The sequence below is a fragment of the Sorex fumeus genome, unplaced genomic scaffold (assembly GCF_029834395.1).
Source record: "Sorex fumeus unplaced genomic scaffold, SorFum_2.1 ptg000086l, whole genome shotgun sequence".
Taxonomy (NCBI): domain Eukaryota; kingdom Metazoa; phylum Chordata; class Mammalia; order Eulipotyphla; family Soricidae; genus Sorex; species Sorex fumeus.
In genome coordinates, this window is record NW_026606143.1 from 17,858,740 (window position 1) to 17,882,042 (window position 23,303).

At 37.8% G+C, this 23,303-nt stretch overlaps 1 protein-coding gene across 1 annotated transcript in view; it reads left to right on the forward strand.

The window, feature by feature from the left end:
* The window catches only part of DMD (dystrophin), a 2,292,284-nt gene that overhangs the window by 407,881 nt on the left and 1,861,100 nt on the right, over window positions 1–23,303 (forward strand). Inside the window, exons 4-5 of the mRNA XM_056131284.1 lie at window positions 1,759–1,836; window positions 22,851–22,943. Coding sequence (XP_055987259.1) covers window positions 1,759–1,836; window positions 22,851–22,943 — 171 coding nt within the window. The remainder of the gene's footprint in view (window positions 1–1,758; window positions 1,837–22,850; window positions 22,944–23,303) is intronic.

A 23,303-nucleotide genomic window follows, 5' to 3' on the forward strand; every position in this document is an offset into this window, starting at 1 on the left:
TCAAGGGGGGTGGAGGTACACACAGTGATACTCATGGCTTACTTCTCACTGTGCACTTAGGAATCACTCCTGTTCTGGTTTGATGGATCATATGTGGTGCTTGGGACCGAACCCAGGTTGGTCATGTGTAAAGTAAGCTCCCTGCCTGCTGTAATATCTCTCTGGCCCTAATCTTATTTATTGGTTTGGGGGCCACATCTGGCACTGCTCAGGTGTTGGTCCTGGCTCTAATCAGGAATTACCCCTGACAGTGCCCAGGAGACAATATGGGGTGCTGGGGATCAAACCCAGATCAGCAAGGCAAGCCCCATACCTGCTTTAGTAATGTTCTGGCCCCTAGTTCTAATTTTAAATATGCTAAGACCACCAAACTGCAATCTTGGAAAGTGGGTAGTTTGGATCATGCAAGATGGTAAGTTCCATAGATCTGGCATACAACATCATGCCTAGACTTAACAATATGTGATCGTGCAGGTAAAATTATGAAGAAAGTAGATCAGATATTAGTAAATTCTCTGGGTATAATAGCAGAGAAATTTGTAAAATTCTACAGCTGAAACAATGAATTATTTCATGTCTTGCAAGGAAAATGGAAATATTAGTTTAAAGATGATAGTACAATATATTTCTTTTAGGACTGAGAGTGAGAGGCAGAAAATCAAAGACAATTGAGATTTTGAACTCCAAATACTATGATAATGAAAGTAATATTTATAGAAATTGTTTTCTTTTAGAACGTTACTGGGCCCGCTCGAGCAAATTGATGAACAACAGGAGGACAGTGCTACAGTGCTACAGGGTCAAAGAAATGATACAGGGATTAAAGCACTTGTCTTGCATGCAGCCAGTTCTGTTTGGAGCTTAGCACTACATATAGTCTCCTAACCACCATTAGGGATCAGCCTTGAGCATAAATAGACACCAAGAACTTTCAGATGTGGTTCTTTGAAGTCCTATATGCATTCTGGTATTATAAAATTAACCTATATGACAATCTCTTAAATTTTTCTCCAAAGTGTGGACATCATAATCTCTCTTGCCCAGTTTGGTGGTGGAGTTCATATATGGTCCTAACCAAAATTTTCAGAGAAATTAGTTACTACTGTTTCTCTCTCTCTCTCTCTCTCTCTCTCTCTCTCTCTCTCTCTCTCTCTCTCTCTCTCCCTCTCTCTTTCTGATTTTCCCCTTCTAGTTCACACCGTTTACTCCTGGCTATGCACAGGGGCCACTCCCAGTGGTGCTCAGGGGACTATATGTTATGCTCAGGGTTGAAACTGGATTGGCTGTGTGCATAGCAAGTTCCTTAACCCCTATATTATATCTCTGGTCCATGCTATCATTTTTCTGAGGAGGGTGAATTTAGGCAAAGAAAGTACTACCATAAGGTCAATTAGCTGAAAGCCCTTTCATTCATTACAATAATACCTCATAACACACATTTCCTGAAAACATTCAAATTTGGGGACCTGAAGCTCAGTGGTCAAGGGATTACCTTGCAGGTATGAGGCTCTGATTCCTTGTAAATACAATGACTCAAATATGTGAGCACAACCAAGTGTGGTGTGAGACACCCATGCCCCCACCTATACCCCTGGGTTCCCCTTCCCTCCCCTGTCAGGTCATCAAAAGAACAGCAAAAGGAAAGGGGAAGGAAAAAGTGCTTCAATTTAGAATTGAGCTCAGAAATTGTTTCCATTCTAGTAGATTGCCATCTCCCTGCTCGGCAGTAAACACTGTTTTGTTTTGTTTTGTTTTCAGCCACAAGAAAAAGGATCCACAAGAGTTCATGCCCTGAACAATGTCAACAAGGCACTTCGGGTCTTGCAGAAAAATAATGTAAGTGGAAACCTGGACTGAGAATGTATCCTGCGAGGCAGCAGGCTTGGGATTTGAATTAGGGCTTTCCCCCAAATACAACAAGAAAGTAGTTCAATATATATATATATATACATATATATAGTAAATCAAAACTGTTATTATTATATTATCAGGAGTAAGAGAGTTGTACATCTTGAGTATCTGCATGTGGCTAATATAAATCAGCCACAAGGGGGCAGGGAGAAGTGTGATCTAGTATGGTCAGCCTTTCAAGTTTTTTTCTGAGTTTCCTTGATTTTGCTGCATTTGGTGCATAAATAAATCCTGTGGAGAACTCAGTTCCTTATTGTAGTACTTCTTGTAATACATGTTTTTATATATGGCTAATGATTGTTTTTTTTCTGTATCAAGAATGTTCAAACATGATGTTGATATAGTTTGAATGAAGCCAACATTTATTAGACATCAGATCTAAGTATGAAAATTCCACACAGTAAAATATCATAATTTTCACTCAGGGCTATTTTCCCAATTATTTGTTTGATTTTATGTAACCTAATACAAATAGAGGTGTGATATTAGAAAAAGTCAACAATCACAGGCCCAACGCAAATTGAATTCCCAATGTGTCATGTGGTCCCTTGAACCCTACCAAGAGTGATGCCTGAGCACAGATTCAGGAGTAGCTGTGAGCATAGCAGTATGTGGCCCAACCATCTTTTTCACCCTATAAAAGGAAGGGCTGAATGAAAAGGAAGAATCTCAAACTTATCCTTTAACTAACCTACTTGGTTAGGCATGATTGTTGACTTTTTCTAATATCACACCTCTGTTTTTATTAGCTTACATGAAATCAAACAAATGATCAGGAACATTACCCTGAGTGAAAATGTTTTTTTCTGTGCCCGGGAGGCTACTGAGAGTATCTCGCCCACATGGCAAAGCCTGGCAAGCTACCCGTGATGTATTCGATATGCAAAAAAAAAAAAAAAACAGAAACAACAAGTCTCATTATGGAGACATTACTGGGCCCGCTAGAGCAAATCGATGAATAATGGGAGGACCGTGACAGTGTTATAATATTTAATATTTTTGCCATTTGTATTTGCATTCCACTGGGAATTGATAATCATATATATGTCTTAGGGAGTGGGTTAGTATTCAGCTTATTTATATAAAATTTAATTGACCCAATACAAATGATAAAGAATGTTATTTCCTTGTTTCTACCCTATACTAATTAACCAAAAAGTTAGTAAATGGGTATGTACCGAAATATATGGAGCCATGTTTAGTGCTCAAATTTAGTTATGAATGAGATGCCAATAGCTGAAAATAAAGGGGTTATTATAAACTAAATGAGCAACTACATAGCTATTTTAAAAATCAGTGCTAGAAAGATTAATAACAAAGGAAATCTAAAAGTATTTAAAGTGTTTCACTTTTATTCAAGGCAGTTATTATTAATAATTAAAATATGTCTCAACTTATTGCATAATAGAAATGCTGCTAATTGTTCAAGGAAGAGTTGATGAAAATATGTTTACTCTATACCTTTTAATTCACCCTTGCCAGACTGCAATAAATTTAGCAGCAAAGAAATGGAGAACATGAACAGCGTAAATATGCCATATATTTAGTAGTGATTTTATGCTTATTGATACTCCAAAGCATAGATGATTCTATCAGCTCAGTTGTGTGCATTATGTGTAAACCTCCTTCCCTAAGAAGGTGGGTTTGCATAAGTAGCAATAGTCTATCTAATTGATAAGTCTATCAATTTCATCTAAGTTCTCTAAATCCAGATAGGCACTCCAAAAGTCAAACTTTATTTTTAGTAGAAATGACCTGGGATCTGGTGTTTCTAATAGGGAAAGAAAGAGCTTTTCATTATTTGTCCTTTAAAGTATCACTGATGGTCACCATCTAAGCACAAGACAAGCTGGCTGGAAATCTTGGTATGAAATTGATTGACTTTGCAAAAACAAAACTAAAGAGACTATAATGAGGCAAATATGTTCAGAAATGAAGGCAAAATTAAAAGACCTAAAGATGAGTGGCAAAGCATGCAGAATCTAATGCGAGTTAACAGCTTTCACTACCTCCCAGTTTAAAGAAACAGAGGGAGAGAGCTGCTATCTGAAACCTGTGAGAGTTCTAACCTTGTCTACTAGAGAGCAACTGTAGCTGCAGTTGTGTAAAATATACTCAGATATCTAAAAGTTGTCATGATTCACTTAGAATACAGCATAGATTATGGCAGTTCCAAGGAAAGTCATACCTTATTCTCCAGGATCCTGCCAATGACAATTGTTGAACCCAACCAGAAGTTAAAATGTCACAGTTACAGCATTATAAATGTGATATCTAATACAAAGGTTGCCAATTTCTAATTGGGTCTGATGGGCCCAACCTTGATGGGTATGCCAGGAAGCTATTCACTTTGGGGGGTCATAACCACCGGTTATACCTGGGTTTAGGGTTTCCTGTTCGCCGAGAGACCAGTTCCACATGTGTGAATGCAAAAGCAAAGGACCTTTATTGCTAGCTCGAGCTAAGGTCCAAGTCTCATCCAATGCAGTGGAGTCTTGACAAGGACTCCAAGCCCTTATTACAGCAGGTTTTTATATCCTAAATCACATAAACATAGTTAGCAGGCACCAACATTTATACTTTGCGGGTTTTTCCAGTAACAGACTACAGGACGTGTTGCTTACTGATTAATGTAAGCAGGTAGGGATGGGAGCATTCTTTCTAGTAACTCTAACCACAAACTTTTGGGGACACAGGAACACCGGTCTTTGGGAAACAGTAAATTAGACCCATTGCTTGCTTTGTTGAAGTGCAACCTGCCATGGCTTCTTGTTTTGCCTAACTCCAGTCCTTCCCATCTCTATTTTCTCACAGAGAGTAGAACTGGTATTGCTCCTTTAGGAACCATTTGATATCATGGTATTTCTTGTGCTTCTGAGGAACACAAGAGATAGAAAAGCTAGGCAGACTTATAAACTATAGTAACTTCTGCCTGCTATGAAAACTTACTAATGAAACGAATATATAAAAAGAGTCCCGACCTATGTACAAATTTTTAAAATGGTAATGTGGGCCAATGGTGGAAATCATGTATTAAGAAGGTCTGCTTTGTATGTGTGGTGTCCTTGGTTCAATCCCTGTCACAACAGATTCCCTGAACGCTGCCATGTATAGACCTAGTTCACCCTGGGGGTCCCTACATACTACTTCTGGGAGTGGCCATAAATGAATGTGTTATGAGGTAGTGAAATTTCATTAAGTATGCAAAAAGAACTTTCAAAAGACATGCTCTTTGCTAATAATAATGTAACAGTGGAAATAAATGCTTTAAAATTTCAGTTTGATTAATTTAAAATATATTCAAAATCAAGAGTAGAAAGCAATATTTCTGTGGAAATAAAGCAGTCCATGAAAAAAAAAATATGAGAAATTGCTTAGGATTTACCCAGAGGTTTATTTTTTTGTCTTTGCTTTTATCTTCATTAAGAAAAAGATAAATGACCACAAGCTTTCAACCATAAATGTATGAAAAGGAAAAACACTGTAAGGAAAAAAAAATAAAATATAAGTGAAGAAATAAATGAGTTAGAAAGAAGAAACCCTAGATAAATTTAAAGGGCTTAGTTCTTTGTAATAAAATAATAATATAGAGTAATCTCTGTTAAATTTGATCAGCAAAAAGAAAGAAAAAGGCATATGTAATTTAAGCATAGAAAGTATTAGGTTTAAGTGCAAGAAATACAGAACTGATGCCAGTGGGGATCTCCGGATGACTTATGTGAAGTGGGGAGGCGAGAGGGGAAGCCCTGGAGAAGGAAATCTCCAGTTTTCTCTCTATGCGTTTCTGTCACATGAGAAGATATGGGGGAGGAATCTTGGACTGTGAGCCTTGCTCCTTGCAGGAAAGGAAAGTCAGTCCTAGAACATACCCAGGCCTTTCAGGTCCCACACAGAAAAGAATTTTGGGAGGAGTCTTTTTGTGAGGTAAATAGATTTGATTTGGAGGGTTTTTTAAGGTGTGGAGGGAGAGAGAGAGAGAGAGAGAGAGAGAGAGAGAGAGAGAGAGAGAGAGAGAGAGAAAGAGAAGAGAGAGAGAGAGAGAGAGAGAGAGAGAGAGAGAGACAGAGTAATGTGCTCAAGAGAGAACATGGGCTTCTACAAGGGTGGAGAGAGCCTCTACACATATCCCGGTAGTAGACATGAAAGCATGAAAGTACACATATCAAAGTATCAAAGAGGGGGCAATGAGGATGCCACATGTGCTGGGTCACGTGGGTGGCCACGTGGGTGCAAGCAGCACATGGGCTCGGGCAACATGTGCACTGGGATGAGTCTTAACAATGAAGTCCAAACCAGGTTTTATTGGGAAGTTTTTAGGTAAGCGAGGCAGAGACAGAGACAGACAGACAGACAGAGAGACAATAAAGGAATTTCCTTCAGAGTGGAGAGGGAGCACCAGTATGCACCCCAGCGTTAGATATAAAAGCCCACATCTCAAGAGGGGAGACTCGGGTGACACGTGTGCTTGCTTGGCACCACATGCGCTAGGCAGCAACACATGACCACAGACAGCACTTTGGCTCAGGCAGCATCTACACGCACTTCCTTCATTCCTGTTGGCTTTCATAGGGTTTCTCCCAAGCTGCCCCGTGTGGGGCTTCCCAGCCAGGTAAGCATTGGTTGCTAGGGTGGTTGCCAAGGGAGTAGAATTGCAGGTAGTTGATGGTCTTCTTTGAAATTCCTTTCCTGGCCTTTGTTTCTCCTGGAGTTTCACTCAGAAGGGATCCAGCCTCCCTTGCCAGGTAAAGATTTTATCAGGTTTTAGTTCCTGTGCTCACAAGGTGAGGTTTGCAGCCCTAGGCTATTTGTTCTATTACTTCCCAGGAATTCACTGTCAGGGCAGAGGGAGGGAGGGGATTTTGCACACAATTCTTTGTTAATTTTTTTGATCCCTGGAACTGCAAGGACATCCAAGTGCCACTAGAAGTGACACCAGATCAGAGTCTGGAGTTGTCCCTAGAAACTGCCAGGTGTGACCTGAATTTTTCACACTCTTCGATAAACACAATAAACACTATTTGATTATGAGCGATTTATTGTCATGGATTTCAAGAATTAATACAATGGAATATAGAATACCATAATCAATAACCAAAGTTCTTAAGATGTCATCAAGCAAACTTTTCATAGTGGCTTCTGAATCTAATAGAATCAGTGATGAGTTGTAAGAAATGGGTCATCCTAAATTGAAATTTATGAAGAGCCACCCAATTCTACAAGCCTGACCCTCCAAATCACTAGGGGCTGGGCATGTGTCTAAGTGGTTGAACACATGTATAGAATGTACCAGACCCTGGTGCATACTCCCTAATTTCACTCCAGCAGGAATATGAGTTCTCCTCCTAGTGGCCTCTACAGAAATTAAAAGAAAAATCCACGGTGGGTCAGGTGGGGAGAATCACCCTCCCTTGTTTTTGAAGGGGTTTTAGAAGCTTCTTTCAAAAAAGTACTCATTGTGGTAGTCTAAATATCTTCTTAGGTCAAAATTGTCTCTCTTCTCTTTTCTTTGGTGTACCTCTGCTATGACTAGTTTGAGTATATTCTATAGTGCTAAAGAAGTAACTCCGTTGGATTCGCTCTATCGCTTTCTTTTACTTTTCTCTGTTCTGCCCAGCAACTTGCCCTTCTCACTCAATAGCCATCACAGTTCACTGACACCTCATTTATGTCCTGATTTGCATTCCTCGAGGTTGCTGTTTGAGCAGTAAGTTATCCCTGCTATCAATAATTTATTTTCCAAAACCACTTATTGAGGAGAAGGTACTTCTAAGTGCAATGATACCTTTATTACAATATTTGCTGAGAGCAAAGCTCATTTGTTATAACATTGACTGTGGTTTGAAAAGGCAAACAAGAGAAAGTATAAAATCCCCTGTACTGGAGTAACTCTAGCAGGTGGTTATGCTTGTCTACACACTAGCTCAAGATAAGACTGTATCCACGGTTTCCATTAATTTGTGATTGGTTGAGGATGGCTAGAATAAATCCCAGAGAATACAAAAAACACATCTCACGCAGCCATTCTATTATTCTTTAGCGGTTCATTCTATTTATGAGTGGAGTCCATCGGGCACTCTGGATTCAGCTCTACAGTTCCTTAACCCCGTCTTCTCTCAAATGAAGAGATGTAATGACTCATTAAAATTCATTTATTGGTAGACATTCCCCTCAGAGATAAAACTGAGCTCCACTCAGTTTCCTCTAGCAGATTTGGTCTTTTAATCATTTTGCTGCTGACTTGAATAATTACTGATTTTTTTTTCCATCTTTGCCATTAAAAATAGGGTAAGAGAATTCATTGAAGTGATTTTAACTTGTTTTTGTTTGAGGGCCACACCTAGTAGTGTTCATATATTACTCCTGACTCTGCACTCAGGGATCATTCCTGGTAGTGCTCAGGGGACCATAGGAGGTGTCTGGAATAAAACCCAGGTCAGCCACATGCAAGACTATACTCACTCTACTTTCTCTCCAGCCTCACTGTAGTGTTTTAAACTCTAGTTGCATTGTGATACCAATATTCCAGTCATTGAAACTTTTGTTTCCAAGCTTCTGTTTCTATTTTGTGAATCTCAATACCTTTCTGAAGTTGTAGAATGGACTCTATCATTACTTGATTTTTCCTTTCTTGAAGCCCCCTAAACAGTGCTTAGGGAAGCCTAAGTAGTACTCCCTGGAGAGACTGAGATCAAGTTAGAGAATTCAGCCTGGCATGGGGTACTTCTTGGGCCAAGCAGTGCTGGTGATTCTTCAGTGCAATACCTGTCATTACTTTCTTTTCATTCTTTTCTTCTTTATTATTATTTTTTTTGGCGGGGGTGGTCATACCTAATTGTCTGCAGGTCTTACTCCTGGCTCTGCACGCAGAGATCACAGTTGACAGGGCTCGCGGGAATATATGGGATGCTGGGAATCAAACCCAGGTCAACTACATGCAAGGCAAGAGTCCTACCCACTGTGCTATTGCTTTGCTCCACCATACCTGGCATTTCTTGCAGGGGTGGGGTGCTCTAGGGCTACACCCAGGCAGTGATGGTTGGGAGGCCTGAATTGCCAGGGATGAAATTCTGGGCTTTTGCTTTAGTTCTTTGAACTATCTCCCTGGCCCGCATAATTATTTTAAAGTTTTTTAAAAAGTACTGTGTTACATATATATATATATATATACATATATATGTATATATGTATATATAGATATTGAGTATATACCAGGACGTTACTGATTTCACATGATTTAATAAATATTATCTGGCACATCTGTACATTTCATAACTATGTTCTTGTCAATTGTCTATTTTTACCAAGTGACTTCAAATGTATAGTGAGATAGCACAATGCAGATAAGATCATGATTATCCATTATTAAACCAAAAACACAAAGAGAATATTTAAAAGGCCTAGAGTAAAAATTCAGCTGCCATTTCTGTTCATATATTCACTTAATCACTCATTGAAATTGTCAGTGAATCATATTGAATGGTTGTCAAATATCACTGATCTGAAAAATAATATACTCTGCACTCTTACTGGCATGTGATCCTAGATAAAGAGTTTAAAGTCCTCTAAACTAGATCTTATGAGTCCTTTTGATATTAGGAAACTTAACTAGCCATGTAATATGTATTTTTGAGTATCTTAGAATATACTTTCTTGGGTCAAATATAAACTGCTTCCATGTATTGTTCATAAATCCAATATTCATATATAAATTTTATGTGCAAGTTTATTTTTGTTGGACAACCGTTATTTCTTATACTACATTTTCAGTATAGTCAGTCAATAAGCCTTTAATATCTGACTATTCTATGCCTTTATTCTGATGCTTCAGAAAACATACATCCTTTTAACCCTTTCACTCACAAACAGCAGGATCTTTGCAGAAGGATTTTATGATTTTGCTTCCACTGCAACATCTGTAAAATATACTAATATACGTAGCTATAGTTTTTTCCTAAATACTCTCGTATGGAATATAAAAATACAAACAAGCCTACCTTGAAAGTTTTTAATTGCTATTCAGAGGTAATGTGAAACTCTTAAATTGAAGCTAATTATGATTTAAAATAATTTTGTAAGGTTATCTATTTATCCTTCCCAGTAGTTTTGTTTCATCAAGGGAAACTAATAATTGTTTCCTGTGTATTCAACTTAAAATTGATAATGCTATTAACCTATGATGCATACACATGGGGGAACTATATGGCTACAAATTTAATTTTAGTTGCATTTTTAATTTTAATGAATATGAACTTGTGTATCTTAAAAAATTGTTTCTAGTGCCCTACTGTTTTGTCTTGAAATGGTATACATGGTGCAAGATTAGAAAACTGACATGCAGTTTTTGTCGTAAAGAGGCATCCGATGTTGCCAACTATAAGATGATGTCATCTTTATAAAAACTTAAGTTAAATAAAGTTACATTGAAAGAACGTATATATATATATAATTATTGAGGACAGTCTCCATATTTTAAATATACTATGGGTCATCATTTTTTATACTTTTTATAAGGAGATATTCTTAGATTAGTTCAAAGAGGTAGTTTGGCAATGGTTTGCTGTTTTCACTAAGATTGCATGAACAGAAATTTTCATGTTTGTTATATTTGTTAGAATTTTTGTTCATTTTAATGTTCACTTTTTTGTGTTTTTTTCTTTTTGGGTCACACTGGCGGTGCACAGGGGTCAATCCTGGCTCTGCACTCAGGAATTACCCCTGGTGGTGCTCAGGGGACCATATGGGATGCTGGGAATTGAACCCAGGTCAGCTGCGTGCAAGGCAAACGCCCTACCCGCTGTGCTAAAGCTCCAGCCCTAATGTTCACTTTATTTTAGCATTTTGTCCTTTTTTATTTTTTGGTTTTAGGGTTTTGTGTGTTCTTTGTTTTGTTTTGTTTGTTTTTGGGTCACACCTGGCTGTGCTTATGGATTAGTTCTGAGTAGGCAAGAGCTTTACTACCTTTCCATCCTGCACTGTGGCTTTTTAATTAACCATTCCAAATAATTACTTTCCAAGTGGTACTATATAGACAAATAAAATCACAGTTCTATTAAAAGAATTATCTCTATAATCATAATTATATGAAAATACAGTGTCATTTTAACTTACTAATCTTTTTTAGAAGAATTTGGGACATATATCTTCCCCAAACATCCCAGCTGTGTTCATAGTTTTCCTGGGCTCTCTGCTCAGGGACCACTTCTGCAGATTTTTTTTTTTGTTTGTTTGTTTGTTTTTTCGTTTGTTTGTATTTTGGCCACATCTAGCAGAGTTCAGGGGTTACTCCTGGCTCTGCACTCAGGAATCCCTCCCGGTGGCACTAGGGGGACCACAGGAGGTCCTGAGGATCAAATCCTGGTCAGCTTAGCACAAGGCAAGTGCCCAAGCCACTGTACTCGCTCTCTGGCACTCAAATGGCTAGTTTTATGCAACACCAGTGGCTTTCATTTGTTTGTTTGTTTGTTTGTTTGTTTGATGGGCCACACCTGGTGATACTCAGGGGGTACTCCTGGCTCTGCACTCATGAGTTACTCCAGGTGTGCTCAGGAGGGCCATATGGGGTACCTGGGATCAAACCTACATTGGCTATAGGTAAGGCAAATGCCCTATCCACTCTCCCATCACTCCAGCCCCTAGTGAGTAAGTCTTGATAAAGACATTTCATTTTCACTAGGGATCAAACTTTGGGCCATATCCCTGAACCCTCACTTGTCAATATTTATTTAATATGTGGCTTGTGGCGGATGGTCAAAAATATTTAATGAATGACTAAATGTGTAAAATACTATTTCTGCCTTCAGAGATTGTATTGTATTGTAAAATACAGTCTTTGAAGGTAAAAAATAGTATTTTACCCTTTGTCTTTCTTTTCTTTTTCTTTTTTCCTCCCTTTAAAACAATTTATTTTCTGGCCACACCTTGAGGTGCTGGGGGATTACTGCTGGCTCTGAACTCAGAAATTACTCTTGGCAGTGTTCTGGGGATCATATGGGATGCCAGGCATGGGATGGAACTCAGATCAGCCACATGCAAGGCATGAGCCCTACCCCCTGCACTATTGCTCTGGCTCTCTTCTCTCTCTCTCTATTTCTATCTCTCTCTCTTTCTTTTTATTTTCACTTTTCCTGTATTTCTAAAGTCTTTTTTATTATCTCATTTTACTTTATTTTCATTTGGGGGCCACATCTGATGTTACTCTGGGTTTATTTCTGACTGAGCTCAAGGATCACTCCTGTCAGTGCTTGAGGACCATGTTTTTGGTTTCAGGGATTGAACCCAACCCAGTCCAGGCAAGTGGTTTAACCCCTGTACTATCTCTCTGGTCCAATCTTTGATTTTTTAAATGCATCGTGTTTGGAAAGACTAAATACTTAGGGAGTTTCGCTTAGTAAGAAGTTTCTTTAGCTTGACTACACAATGGCACTGGTAGATGTTTTATAAAAAACACCTAAAAGATTTCAAAAGCAAATCCTATTTGTCTTGAATCTTGGAAGGAATGTTTCGGTTTTAAATAACCTGTAAGAAAGAAATGTTGAGTATGAAAGAAGCAAAAAATAGAAGATAGACATATGTGCGTGAGGTTTACATATCAGGAGAAACCTTTACAAAAGACATTCCATGTGTGACATTTCCTTAACTGTGAGTTATTTTTTAAGATTCTGGTTAAGCAAATCCACCCAAAATTTTCATGCTATTTCATGGTTCCTTTCATATTTTTCTTCTATGAAATTATTTTATATGATTTAATTTAAGTATTTTTTCATCTAGGAAACTCATAGACCAAGCCTGATGGATACCAAAATATTATTTGTCTGTATCTCTTACCATAATTTAAAAGTGCTGAAATTTCATAATAATAGGAACACAAGTAACTAATCCTTAGAATAAATATTGAAATCTGAAATGATCTTCAAGACTTAAGTCATTCGATGCAAATCTGAGGAATCTTCTAACTCTAATTTCATTTGGCTGCTTGAAGCACACTGTGTTTGCATGAGTGTCCACAGCTAAGAAGTGCCTTTCTCAGTGCTTGTCTCAAAAGGCAACCAGTAGTAGATGTCATGTATTGGAAAGATGATGGGTCCCCTATTCAAAGAGATATAATCATATTCAATATCCCAATTAGAATTGCAAATGATGATGAGATTTACAAACTAACATAGGAAAAGTTTATCTCCCTGCTACCACCAAAAATGACAAGAGCATGAAAAGTATGCAAAGCATTTTATTCCTTTGTATAAAATGCAGGGATAGCATAGCATTATCATTCCCTTTCTTTCATTGACCTTTTTTCTCTCACTTCCTTCTGCTCTGCTCAAGGAATTTTCATTTCCCTGTTTGGAACTGGTGAGCACAATGATTTTTATGTCAAATCCTCCTCATTCTTAAGTCAGTGTGTACCATTCTATATTTGATGAACTCATTCAGCTATTCTTCTTTCAGTAAAGGTAATTAAAAACCACATAAACTTGTCCAGGTCAGTAATCTCTTTTCATTATACCACCACATTTCAGGGTTGCTTTAAATCTTACAGTTTCCTTAAGTATTCTTAAATCTTAAATATATCAATATAATATATATAAATCTTTACACTGTAACTCCCAGGGGACCACTAAATTTAAGGAGTAGAAATTATATTGATGACTTTAGATTGCATCCATACCCTGAAGGAATCCGTTGGAAAACAAAACCCAGATAAAACAAGGCTCTCTTGAATATGCAGTAAAAGATAATTGTTCCTCATAGTTCAGTCCTGGCACACTTACTTAGGATGGAGAATAGCACTGTAGCACTGTCGTACCATTGTTCATAGATTTGCTCGAGTGGACACCAGTAACGTCTCCATTGTGAGACTTGTTGTTACTGTTTTTGGCATATCAAATACCCCACAGGGAGCTTGTCAGGCTCTGCCATGAGGGTGGGATACTCTCGGTAGCTTGCCGGGCTCTCCGAGAGGGGTGGAGGAATCAAACCCAGGTCGGCCGGGTGCAAGGCAAACACTCTACCTGCTGTGCTATTGCTCCAGCCCAGGATGGAGACTACCAAGCAATAAACAGTTCTCTTTGAAATGTTTCTATATCCACTTTGGTATTGCTAGATATGTATTTCATCCAAAATCAGGCACTTTAGTCTAAGAAGTGATGTGGGTACAAGAAATGGATTCCCTTCAATTTGTGTTCTCATACCTACAAAATTGGGGAATAGACTATTCTCTTCCTAAGGCCAATTCCTTAGTTTTCTTAAGGGCATACTTTACCCCTAAGAAAATTATTCCCCTAAAATTTGACATAAAAGTCATAAAAATCATCCTGATCTAAATATTTTACTAAGAGTTCACAATTAAATATTCTGTGGGAACTACAATAAGATTGTACTATATTGAGTCAAATGGTAAGAAATTTCTATGCTCTAAAATGATGATTGAATAAGAACTCTTTGACAGACAGCACTCAAAAGTCTGAGACAGAATCTTCTGGTAGTTTGTAAGTAAAGTCGTAGGCATATTTGCAGGAACTCCTAAAGCCAATCTTCATGTGTAAGTGAACTTATTTCTGGAAAAATTCAATGCATGCTATTTAATTTTCACACACAATATCAATTTTCACACCTATTCATTTGGTATCAGATGCTTTCATTTTGCGAAGCAGAAAAACAGAACTTTGGGCATCCTCAGTGACCTCAATATTGAATTTCCTCATATCTAGTGCTTGTTATAACACTCTCTCACACACAAACGTCTGCCCGTGTATTAATACGTATGTTATATAATTTTTTGTTTTGTTTACTAGACAGACATATAATTATTCAGTGACACAGATTTTAGCATAATTTAGTTTTTTCCCTTTTCACAGTTATTTAGAAACTAGATTGAGAATATGTGAAAGATCAAAGGATTTATATATGTATATATATGAAAAAGATTAAAAATTCAGAGCACATACAGAGAGATATATGAAAATGATAAGAAAATTCATTGTATAAAGTGCAATAGATTATTTAAGAGTGGCTAATAGTGATTTTCTAAAAACTATCACATAGCTACAGAGCAATAAATATAGTTTTATGTCAACACTAAGCATATGATAATATAGAGTGAAAATTTGTTAGACTGTTGACTTTAGGTATTCAAAAGTGATGTGAAGACTACAAATTCTTTAGACATGATAAAATATTCTTTTCTTGAGTATAAAGAAAGATTAATTGCTATTAATTATTATTGTCTTTGATAGACTGAAGAAGAGATAAAACATGACCAAAATAAACAATATTTCTTGTCTACCTCATGGTGTCCAGTATTTACTAATTAACATCTCCCAAATGCATAATACTGGCTTGCGCTAGGGACTCTGAAATAATCTAGGAGAATGTTAGTAGGCTTGATTGCAATTATGGGACATTTTCTGGTTGCCCGCTTAAAGAGGATACATTTTCAGAGGGGTGCTATTGATTTTTTTTGAAAATGGGGTGATAGGCCAATTAAGTTTGGGAACCTCTGATTTAGATAGAAGTAGTGAAGCATTTCATGGATTCTAAAGGTTTAGTTAATTAGGTAATGAGGAATTTCTCACATCCAAACCTAATTCAACCTAAATTGAACTTTGTGGAAGCTTAAGGTGACTCTTTTATTATTATTATTATTATTATTATTATTATTATTTTATTGAATCATCGTGAGATACAGTTACAAGTTTTCATGTTTGAGTTTCAATCATACAATGATCAAATACCCATTCCTCCACCAGTGCATATTCTCCACTATCAATGTCACCAGTATACCCTCCTTTTCAAACCCTCCCCTTGCCTCCATGGCAGACAATTCCCCCCATACTCTCTCTTTACTTTCGGGCATTATGTTTTGCAATACATATACTGAGAGGTTGTCATGTTTGGTCCTTTATCTACTTTCAGCACACATCTCCCATCCTGAACAATTCCTCCAACCATCATTGTCTTAGTGATCCCTTCTCTATTCCAGCTGCCTTCTCACCCAGCTCATGAGTCAAGCTTCCAACTATGGGGCAATATTCCTGGACCTTGTGTCTACTGACAATGTCTCTTATAACCTGTATCCTTCTTCATGAAATGTTTAACAACTCATAGTTATATATGAGTTTAATGAGGGGGTTAGCAAGAAAGGTCTCTTCAGAAAAACAGTATAGCCTTTAGTTTTTATTTTTTCTTTTTGGGTCACACCTGGAGATGCACAGGGGTTACCCCTGGTTCATGCACTCAGGAATTACTCCTGGCAGTGCTCAGGGGACCATATGGGATGCTGGGAATCAAACCTGGGTCGGCCGCGTACAAGGCAAACGCCCAACCCGCTGTGCTATTGCTCCAACCCTAGCCTTTAGTTTTAAGACAGGATTAATACTTATGTGTATATTTTATAAACTGTATAAGTTTAAAACAATAATTATAAAAAATAAAACAAATTGAGTACTAAAATCAGTAAATTGAATAGCTTCAAAAGCTGATTCTTGAAATAAATATATCAGTAAAACATAAAAATATCTTCTAATCTTAATAAAAGAGTGTAATAATTAAAAAAGAAAAAATCAATAAGTAGAAGGGACATATAACCACAGATACCAAATTAGCAAAAAAATACTATAAGTAATTCCATAAGAATTCATTTTGAAAACTCCAGGACATGGTTGATTTCCTAGTACAATGTAAATTGTTTAAATGGAAAGAAAATAAAGAAAACTGAAAATAGTTAATTTAAAAATAATTATTTTTGAGAATGCAATTGAAAACTATACTAGAATTTTCATGTTTATTTAATCTAACTCTTAAAGTATTGATAACTCCTATATCTTGAGTTATTCCAGAGCATATAAAAATAAAATTCTGCATTTCCTTTAGTAACATTCAGGATAAACCTAGTACCAACATAAAATTGAATAAGTATATAAGACAATATCACTTTTGAATACAAATACAAAAGTTCTATTGTGTTGAAATCTCTGGGATTGATTGCAACCATAACTCCAACATGGTAAGTACTACATAAATGTTAGCTGTTAGTTGAACAGAGCTCTTAAAAGAGAGGAGGAAAAGAAAACTGCCTGATGAAAAATGAGCAAGGCATATTAGCAGACAATTTATAGATGAAATTGTAATTGTCAATCACAAATGGTATTCCAAATGCAGTGAGAATCAGGCAACGGATTAAACTAATAATGTAGTGTCTTGTAATTGATCAGAAAAATAAAAAAAACACTATTGCTGATAAGGAAAGAGCCTACTTATTATATACATTACTATTTTTAAGGGCTGGAGCGATAGCACAGCAGATAGGGCAAGCTACCCGTGACGTATTGATATGCCAAACACAGTAACAATTGTCATAATGGAGACGTTATTGGACCCGCTTGAACAAACTGATGAACAACAGGAAAACAGTGACAGTGACAATTTTTAAATTTAATTGCTGGGACATGAGAGAGGGGGTAGAGCATTTGCCTTTACTGGGATGAAAACAGTTCAGTCCTCAGCACTGCATATGATAGTCCCCCTAGCACCATAGAGGGTTTCACTCATGAGTACAGAGCCAGAAATAGCCCCTCACACTGATGGGAATGACCAACATCCTCAAACTACTAATTGCTGAGAGAGAGAGAGAGAGAAAGAGAGAAAGAGAGAGAGAGAGAGAGAGAGAGAGAGAGAGAGAGAGAGAGAGAGGAGAGTGTGCCAAAGGAGACACAGGTTTGACTTTCAGCACTGTACAGTCCCCTGAGTGCCTCCAGGAGGAACTCCAGAGCACAGAGCTAGGAGTAGACCCTGACCACTGCCAACTGTAACCCAAAGTCAAAAACAAAAACAAAACCCTAATTGCTGCACCTGGAGAAATAGCACAGCATCTAGGGCACTTTCCTAATATGGAATCAACCGTGGTTTGATCCCCTGAATCCCACATAGTTCCCTAAGAATGACGAGAATGACCAGGAGCCAGCCCTGAGCACAAAGCCAGTAGTAAGCCCTGCACAAAGCTGAGTGTGGTCAACAAAAAAACCAAGAGGAAAGAGGGGGGAGGGAGGCTCTTGGATACCTGGTGGTGGTTAGTTACAGTAACTTTATACATCAAAAACATAAATGTTAACATGACTCTATTCATTTTACCCAAACTAAATAATAATAACAAAAATTAGTATAATAACCAAAAACATTTTGCCTCAAAAATGTGAATCATACGTAATATCTCACTTATGTATTTGATTCAAATAATATGCTTGTTTGGCCATAGGTTTAATGATGTAAAATAGTCTTAAAAATTACAGAAATGATATGATACCTATATTGTATAGACACATGCATACATAAAAATAGTATAAAAAACAAATAGTTTACCACTCAGAAAGTGGTGATGTTTGTGTTTTTTATACCCCAACTATAGGATGATAAAATACTTCTGACAACACAGCTTAAACTAACGTGTACCTTTAGAAAAAATTGATGATGGTTACTCATTATAGTGTGACAAGAGTAACTATCTGAGACATATTTTATAGAGAATACATGTGTGAAACAGTCTTTGTAAACCATGTTATTCACTCAGTATGCCCTAGAGCAAGAACCTCAAACTTAACAGAGGTGGTCCCCTGGCCCATTGCATGCAATAGTCAATGAAAAGAAAATTTATTGCAAATCAATAGAACTTTGCGTAAATTTAATTGTATATTATATCTTTCTACAAAATATCTCCATAAAACTAAAATACAAATCTATTCTTTCATTGTTTTAGAAGATTAACAAAATAACTTGTTATATGGTTATTGTATAAATCATAAAGTTGTAATTAGAGATGTAGCAAGTTATTCTAAAATTTCTATTTCTTTTTTTTATATATTTTTAAAAATTTTTATTAGTGAGACACCATGAGGTACAGCTGTAGACTTACAAATTTTTGTGCTTGGGTTTCAATTATACAATGATCAAGTACCCATCCCTCTACCAGTGCCCATTTTCCACCACCACAGATCCCAGTCCCTCCCACCCCCATCCCCCCCCAAACCCACCCTGCCTCTGTGGCAGGGCATTCCCTTTTGTTCTCTCTCTCCTATTGGGTGTTGTGGTTTGCAAAAGAGGCAATGGGTGGCAATCATGTTTGGTCTATAGTCTACTTTCAGCATGCTTCTCCCATCCTGGGAGGATCTTCCCAACACCCTTTATTTGGTGCTCCCTTCTCTATCTGAGCTCCCTTTTCCCCTAGCATGTATGGCTGGCCTCCAAGCCATGGAGTAAAATTCCTGGTAGAGTTCAGAATAAGAAAAATGTTTATTGTCCCTGACTAAGAAAGTAAACTTCCTTGTATTAGCTGGTGAGGCATAGGATCCTTCCTACCTATTTCAGTGTTTGTTAGTGTTAAACCAGATTTGTTCAACTTTTCTGGAACTCCGCTTCATAATGGCCTACCTTTTTCTCCTACTCAGCTCCTTGCATTATTTGTGTTTTAAAGATTCCATAGTTCTGTTCCAGATTGTTTAACAACTTCATTATATGCCATATTATCTGGAGAACAGCACTTTTTATTCCAAATCAGGTAATAGCTTTCACCCTGCTCCTCCGCCCCCACCCCACGCCCTCCCTCTTCAGTTATCTGGGCTATTCTCAATAGTGCTTCTGGACCTGCCACTTTCTTCTAGGCTTTATATTCTCTCTTCTCTCTCTCTTTTTTTTTTGTTTGTTCACAAATTGCCTTTTTAAAAAAACTTTTATTAGTGAGACACCATGAGGTACAGTTGTAGACTTACAAATGTTTGTGCTTGGGTTCCAGTTATACAATGATCGAGTACCTAGTGCCCTCCACTAGTGCCCACTCCCCACCTGCAATGAACCCAGTAGCCTTCCCATCCCCCATCCCCCCATGCCACCCTGCCTCTGTGGTAGGGCATTCCCTTTTGTTCTCTCTCTCCTTTTGGGTGCTGTGGTTTGCAAAAGAGGCATTGAGTGGCAATCATGTTCGGTCTATAGTTTAGTTTCAGCATGCATCTACCATCCTGGGAGGATCCTCCAAACACCCTTTATTTGGTGCTCCCTTCTCTATCTGAGCTGCTATTTCCCCTAGCATGTGTGGCTGGCCTCCAAGCCATGGAGTAAACCTCCTGGTACTTCATCACGATCACGATCACGACCACCCTGTTGTTCGTCGATTGCCTCGAGCAGGTGCCAGTAACGTCTTCTTCGTCCTAGCCCTGAGATTTTTTTTTTTTAAAGTGCCATATTCAAGGCTTTTTCAGGGTTAGGAGAATGAGACCCATCATTGTTACTGGTATTTGGCATATTGGGTATACCACGGGGAGTTTGCCAGACTCTGCCATGTGGGCATGTTACATTTGGTAGCCTGCCAGTTTGACCGAATTACGAATGAGATGATAAGATGTCGCGCGGCTGCGCGCTTCCGGGAGCTGAGTGTGATAATCTCTGGATCCTGGCCGTTGTTGGAGTTACACGGCAGTTGGTGGGTGTAACTGTCTAGTTACTGGCAGGTCCAGTCCCAAACTGTACAGGCTTGGAGATCTCAGCCCCGGGTCCCACACACCTGGGTTCCTCTGTCAGTTCTTTTATGCGTGAGGCTCATCCAAGTGTGTGGAGAGTGCTCCCAGCAAGGCCTTGGCTGGGCCTCGGTGGTCTTCAGCTGTTGGGCCCTGGTGGAGACAGTCAGGCATAGGGTAGGAGACTCTGTCTTGTTCTCTCCCAGGAGCTGAGTGTGATGATCTCTGGATCCTGGCCGTTGTTGGAGTTACACGGCAGTTGGTGGGTGTAACTGTCTAGTTACTGGCAGGTCCAGTCCCAAACTGTACAGGCTTGGAGATCTCAGCCCCGGGTCCCACACACCTGGGTTCCTCTGTCAGTTCTTTTATGCGTGAGGCTCATCCAAGTGTGTGGAGAGTGCTCCCAGCAAGGCCTTGGCTGGGCCTCGGTGGTCTTCAGCTGTTGGGCCCTGGTGGAGACAGTCAGGCATAGGGTAGGAGACTCAGCTATGGTACTTATCTCAGCTATATTCCCTCTTCTCAAATTCAAACAGTATTGACTAGCTTCTTTCAATTGCTTTCCAATTGCTTTCCCTGCTACAGTGGTTTTTTTCCACAAAGATTTCAAGATACACTATGCCCTACCTGAATTTTTCCCAGTGATTATAAATATCTGTTCCTGGAATACATGCATGCCTATTGCTATAGCCATTGTCTGTGCTTCTGTGAGTTTGTGTGTGTTTTCCAGTGTTGTCTTTTCATTCTTTTTTTTTTTTGCTTTTTCGGGTCACACCCAGCGATGCACAGGGGTTACTCCTGGTTCATGCACTCAGGAATTACTCCTGGCTATGCTCAGGGGACCATATGGGATGCTGGGAATCGAACCTGGGCCAGGCCGCATGCAAGGCAAATGCCCTACCTGTTGTGCTATCACTCCAGCCCCCAATGTTGTCTTTTCGATGTGATAAAATATATAACATAAAATTCAACAACTAAGTCATTTTAAGCATACAATTTAGTGGAATCTAGTATACTTCCTTTGGTGTGCCAACAGTTGCTCTTTCCAGAACTTTCATCGTCTTAAACTAAGACTCTTATCCATAATACAATAAATCTCTATTTCCCTGTCTTGCTTAGTTACTCATTTAACAAATACATTGGCTAATAGGCACTGATATAACTAGAGCAGAAGAGTGGAAAACTTCCTTATTTCTGAAACTTAATTGTCATGACACTGAAATCAGATCATCCATTGCTGAAGATCAATCATTTTTTTCCCACTCCCCTGTTACATTTTTTTAAAACAATTTTTGAAGATCAATCATTTTAAAAGAGAATCTTACTGTATGACAAATCAAGTATAAAAGACAGATTGAAGTGAAAATTTATCCAATACTAATTTAGAATCTTTGGAATAAAATATTTAACCAAGATAAGTAATTGTAATTGACCCCTTGAAGGGCATCTGGGTTGTTCCTGGTTTGGGAAAGTTGCAGATGAAGCTGCTGCAAACACTTGTACACTTTAGCATTTTCTTAAACGTACATTTTCATTTCTTTGGGATCAGTACCCAAGATTCTAATTGTTGGAATGTGTGTACAGGCGCTTTCAGTTCTTTTGTAAGGAGCAACCAAACTTCTTTTCATTGCACCTGTACTTTTATATTCCTTCCAGTTATATGTGAGGTTCCAGCTTCTGCATCGCCTTCTCATCATTTAATGTTGTCACTATTTTTAAATTTTAGCCATTATGATAAGTATATGGCGTTATCTCATTGTGATTATAATTTGCATTTCCCTAATGACTAATAATGTTGAACATATTTCCATGTGCTTACTTGCCTGATGTTTGTGTTTCACCTGACTCCACTGAAAACTGTTAAAAGAACATGAAAGACAGAGAAGGTATTTTCCTTTGAAAATGAAACCCTGCAGATTTTGATTCCCAAACCCAGTCCTGAATAGATACAAGAAAACTAGCTATTAGTTCTATTGTTTATTAGTTATATGTGCTTTGAAAGCAAGGGCATTTTAGTCAAATGCATTCAGTCCTAATTATAATAGAATTCCTCTGCAGTAGATAAAAGAATTGATGAAATATCCCCTTTTTTTTCTTTTTGAGTTTCAATTATGTATTAGGTAGTAGGTCTTAATTTTAGGCATCCTTTATGAGCTATCATTATTATACATTATGCTTGGAAATACTCTGGCCTCTTTAATCTATAGTGATCTATTTATGTACTCTAAGTACATTCAATTCCTCTATCTTTCTAAATGCATTTGGGGACACTTGTTTGTTACAAAAAGTACATTTATGAATGCATTTTGTTTCATTTTTAGATTGTTAAAAGCTGTAAAGCTGCTTAGTCTCTGAAAATATCAAAATGCAATTACCTTCACATTTTGTTTTCTTTCTGAATAGGTATTTGTCTCCTTCCTTCAAATGTTTCCCCTTTATCTTTCACAGGTTGATTTAGTGAATATTGGAAGCACTGACATAGTAGATGGAAATCATAAACTGACTCTTGGTTTGATTTGGAATATAATCCTCCACTGGCAGGTAAGATCTTGATGAATATTTTCTAGTTGTCTGACATGTTGCTTATCCTTCCTTTCATTTTTACCCTTGACCTACAAAACGAACATGTATATGTCTAACCATACAAGGCACATTTTCACTGTGCTGACATCTAAGTTTGCACAGGTAATGTCATCTGTGATTTGAAAGACTGGTGGATAATAAAACAAGTTCTAGAACATTTTCAAGGATATTTTCTAAATTTTATTCCATGGGGTTTAATAAAAAAAAGGAAAAGACAGTCCAATGGCTTCATTAAAATATTATCCACAAATATGCATCATCTATAACTCATTCATATGAAATTATCTTATTTATAAAATCAAAGATATTTTTTACTGT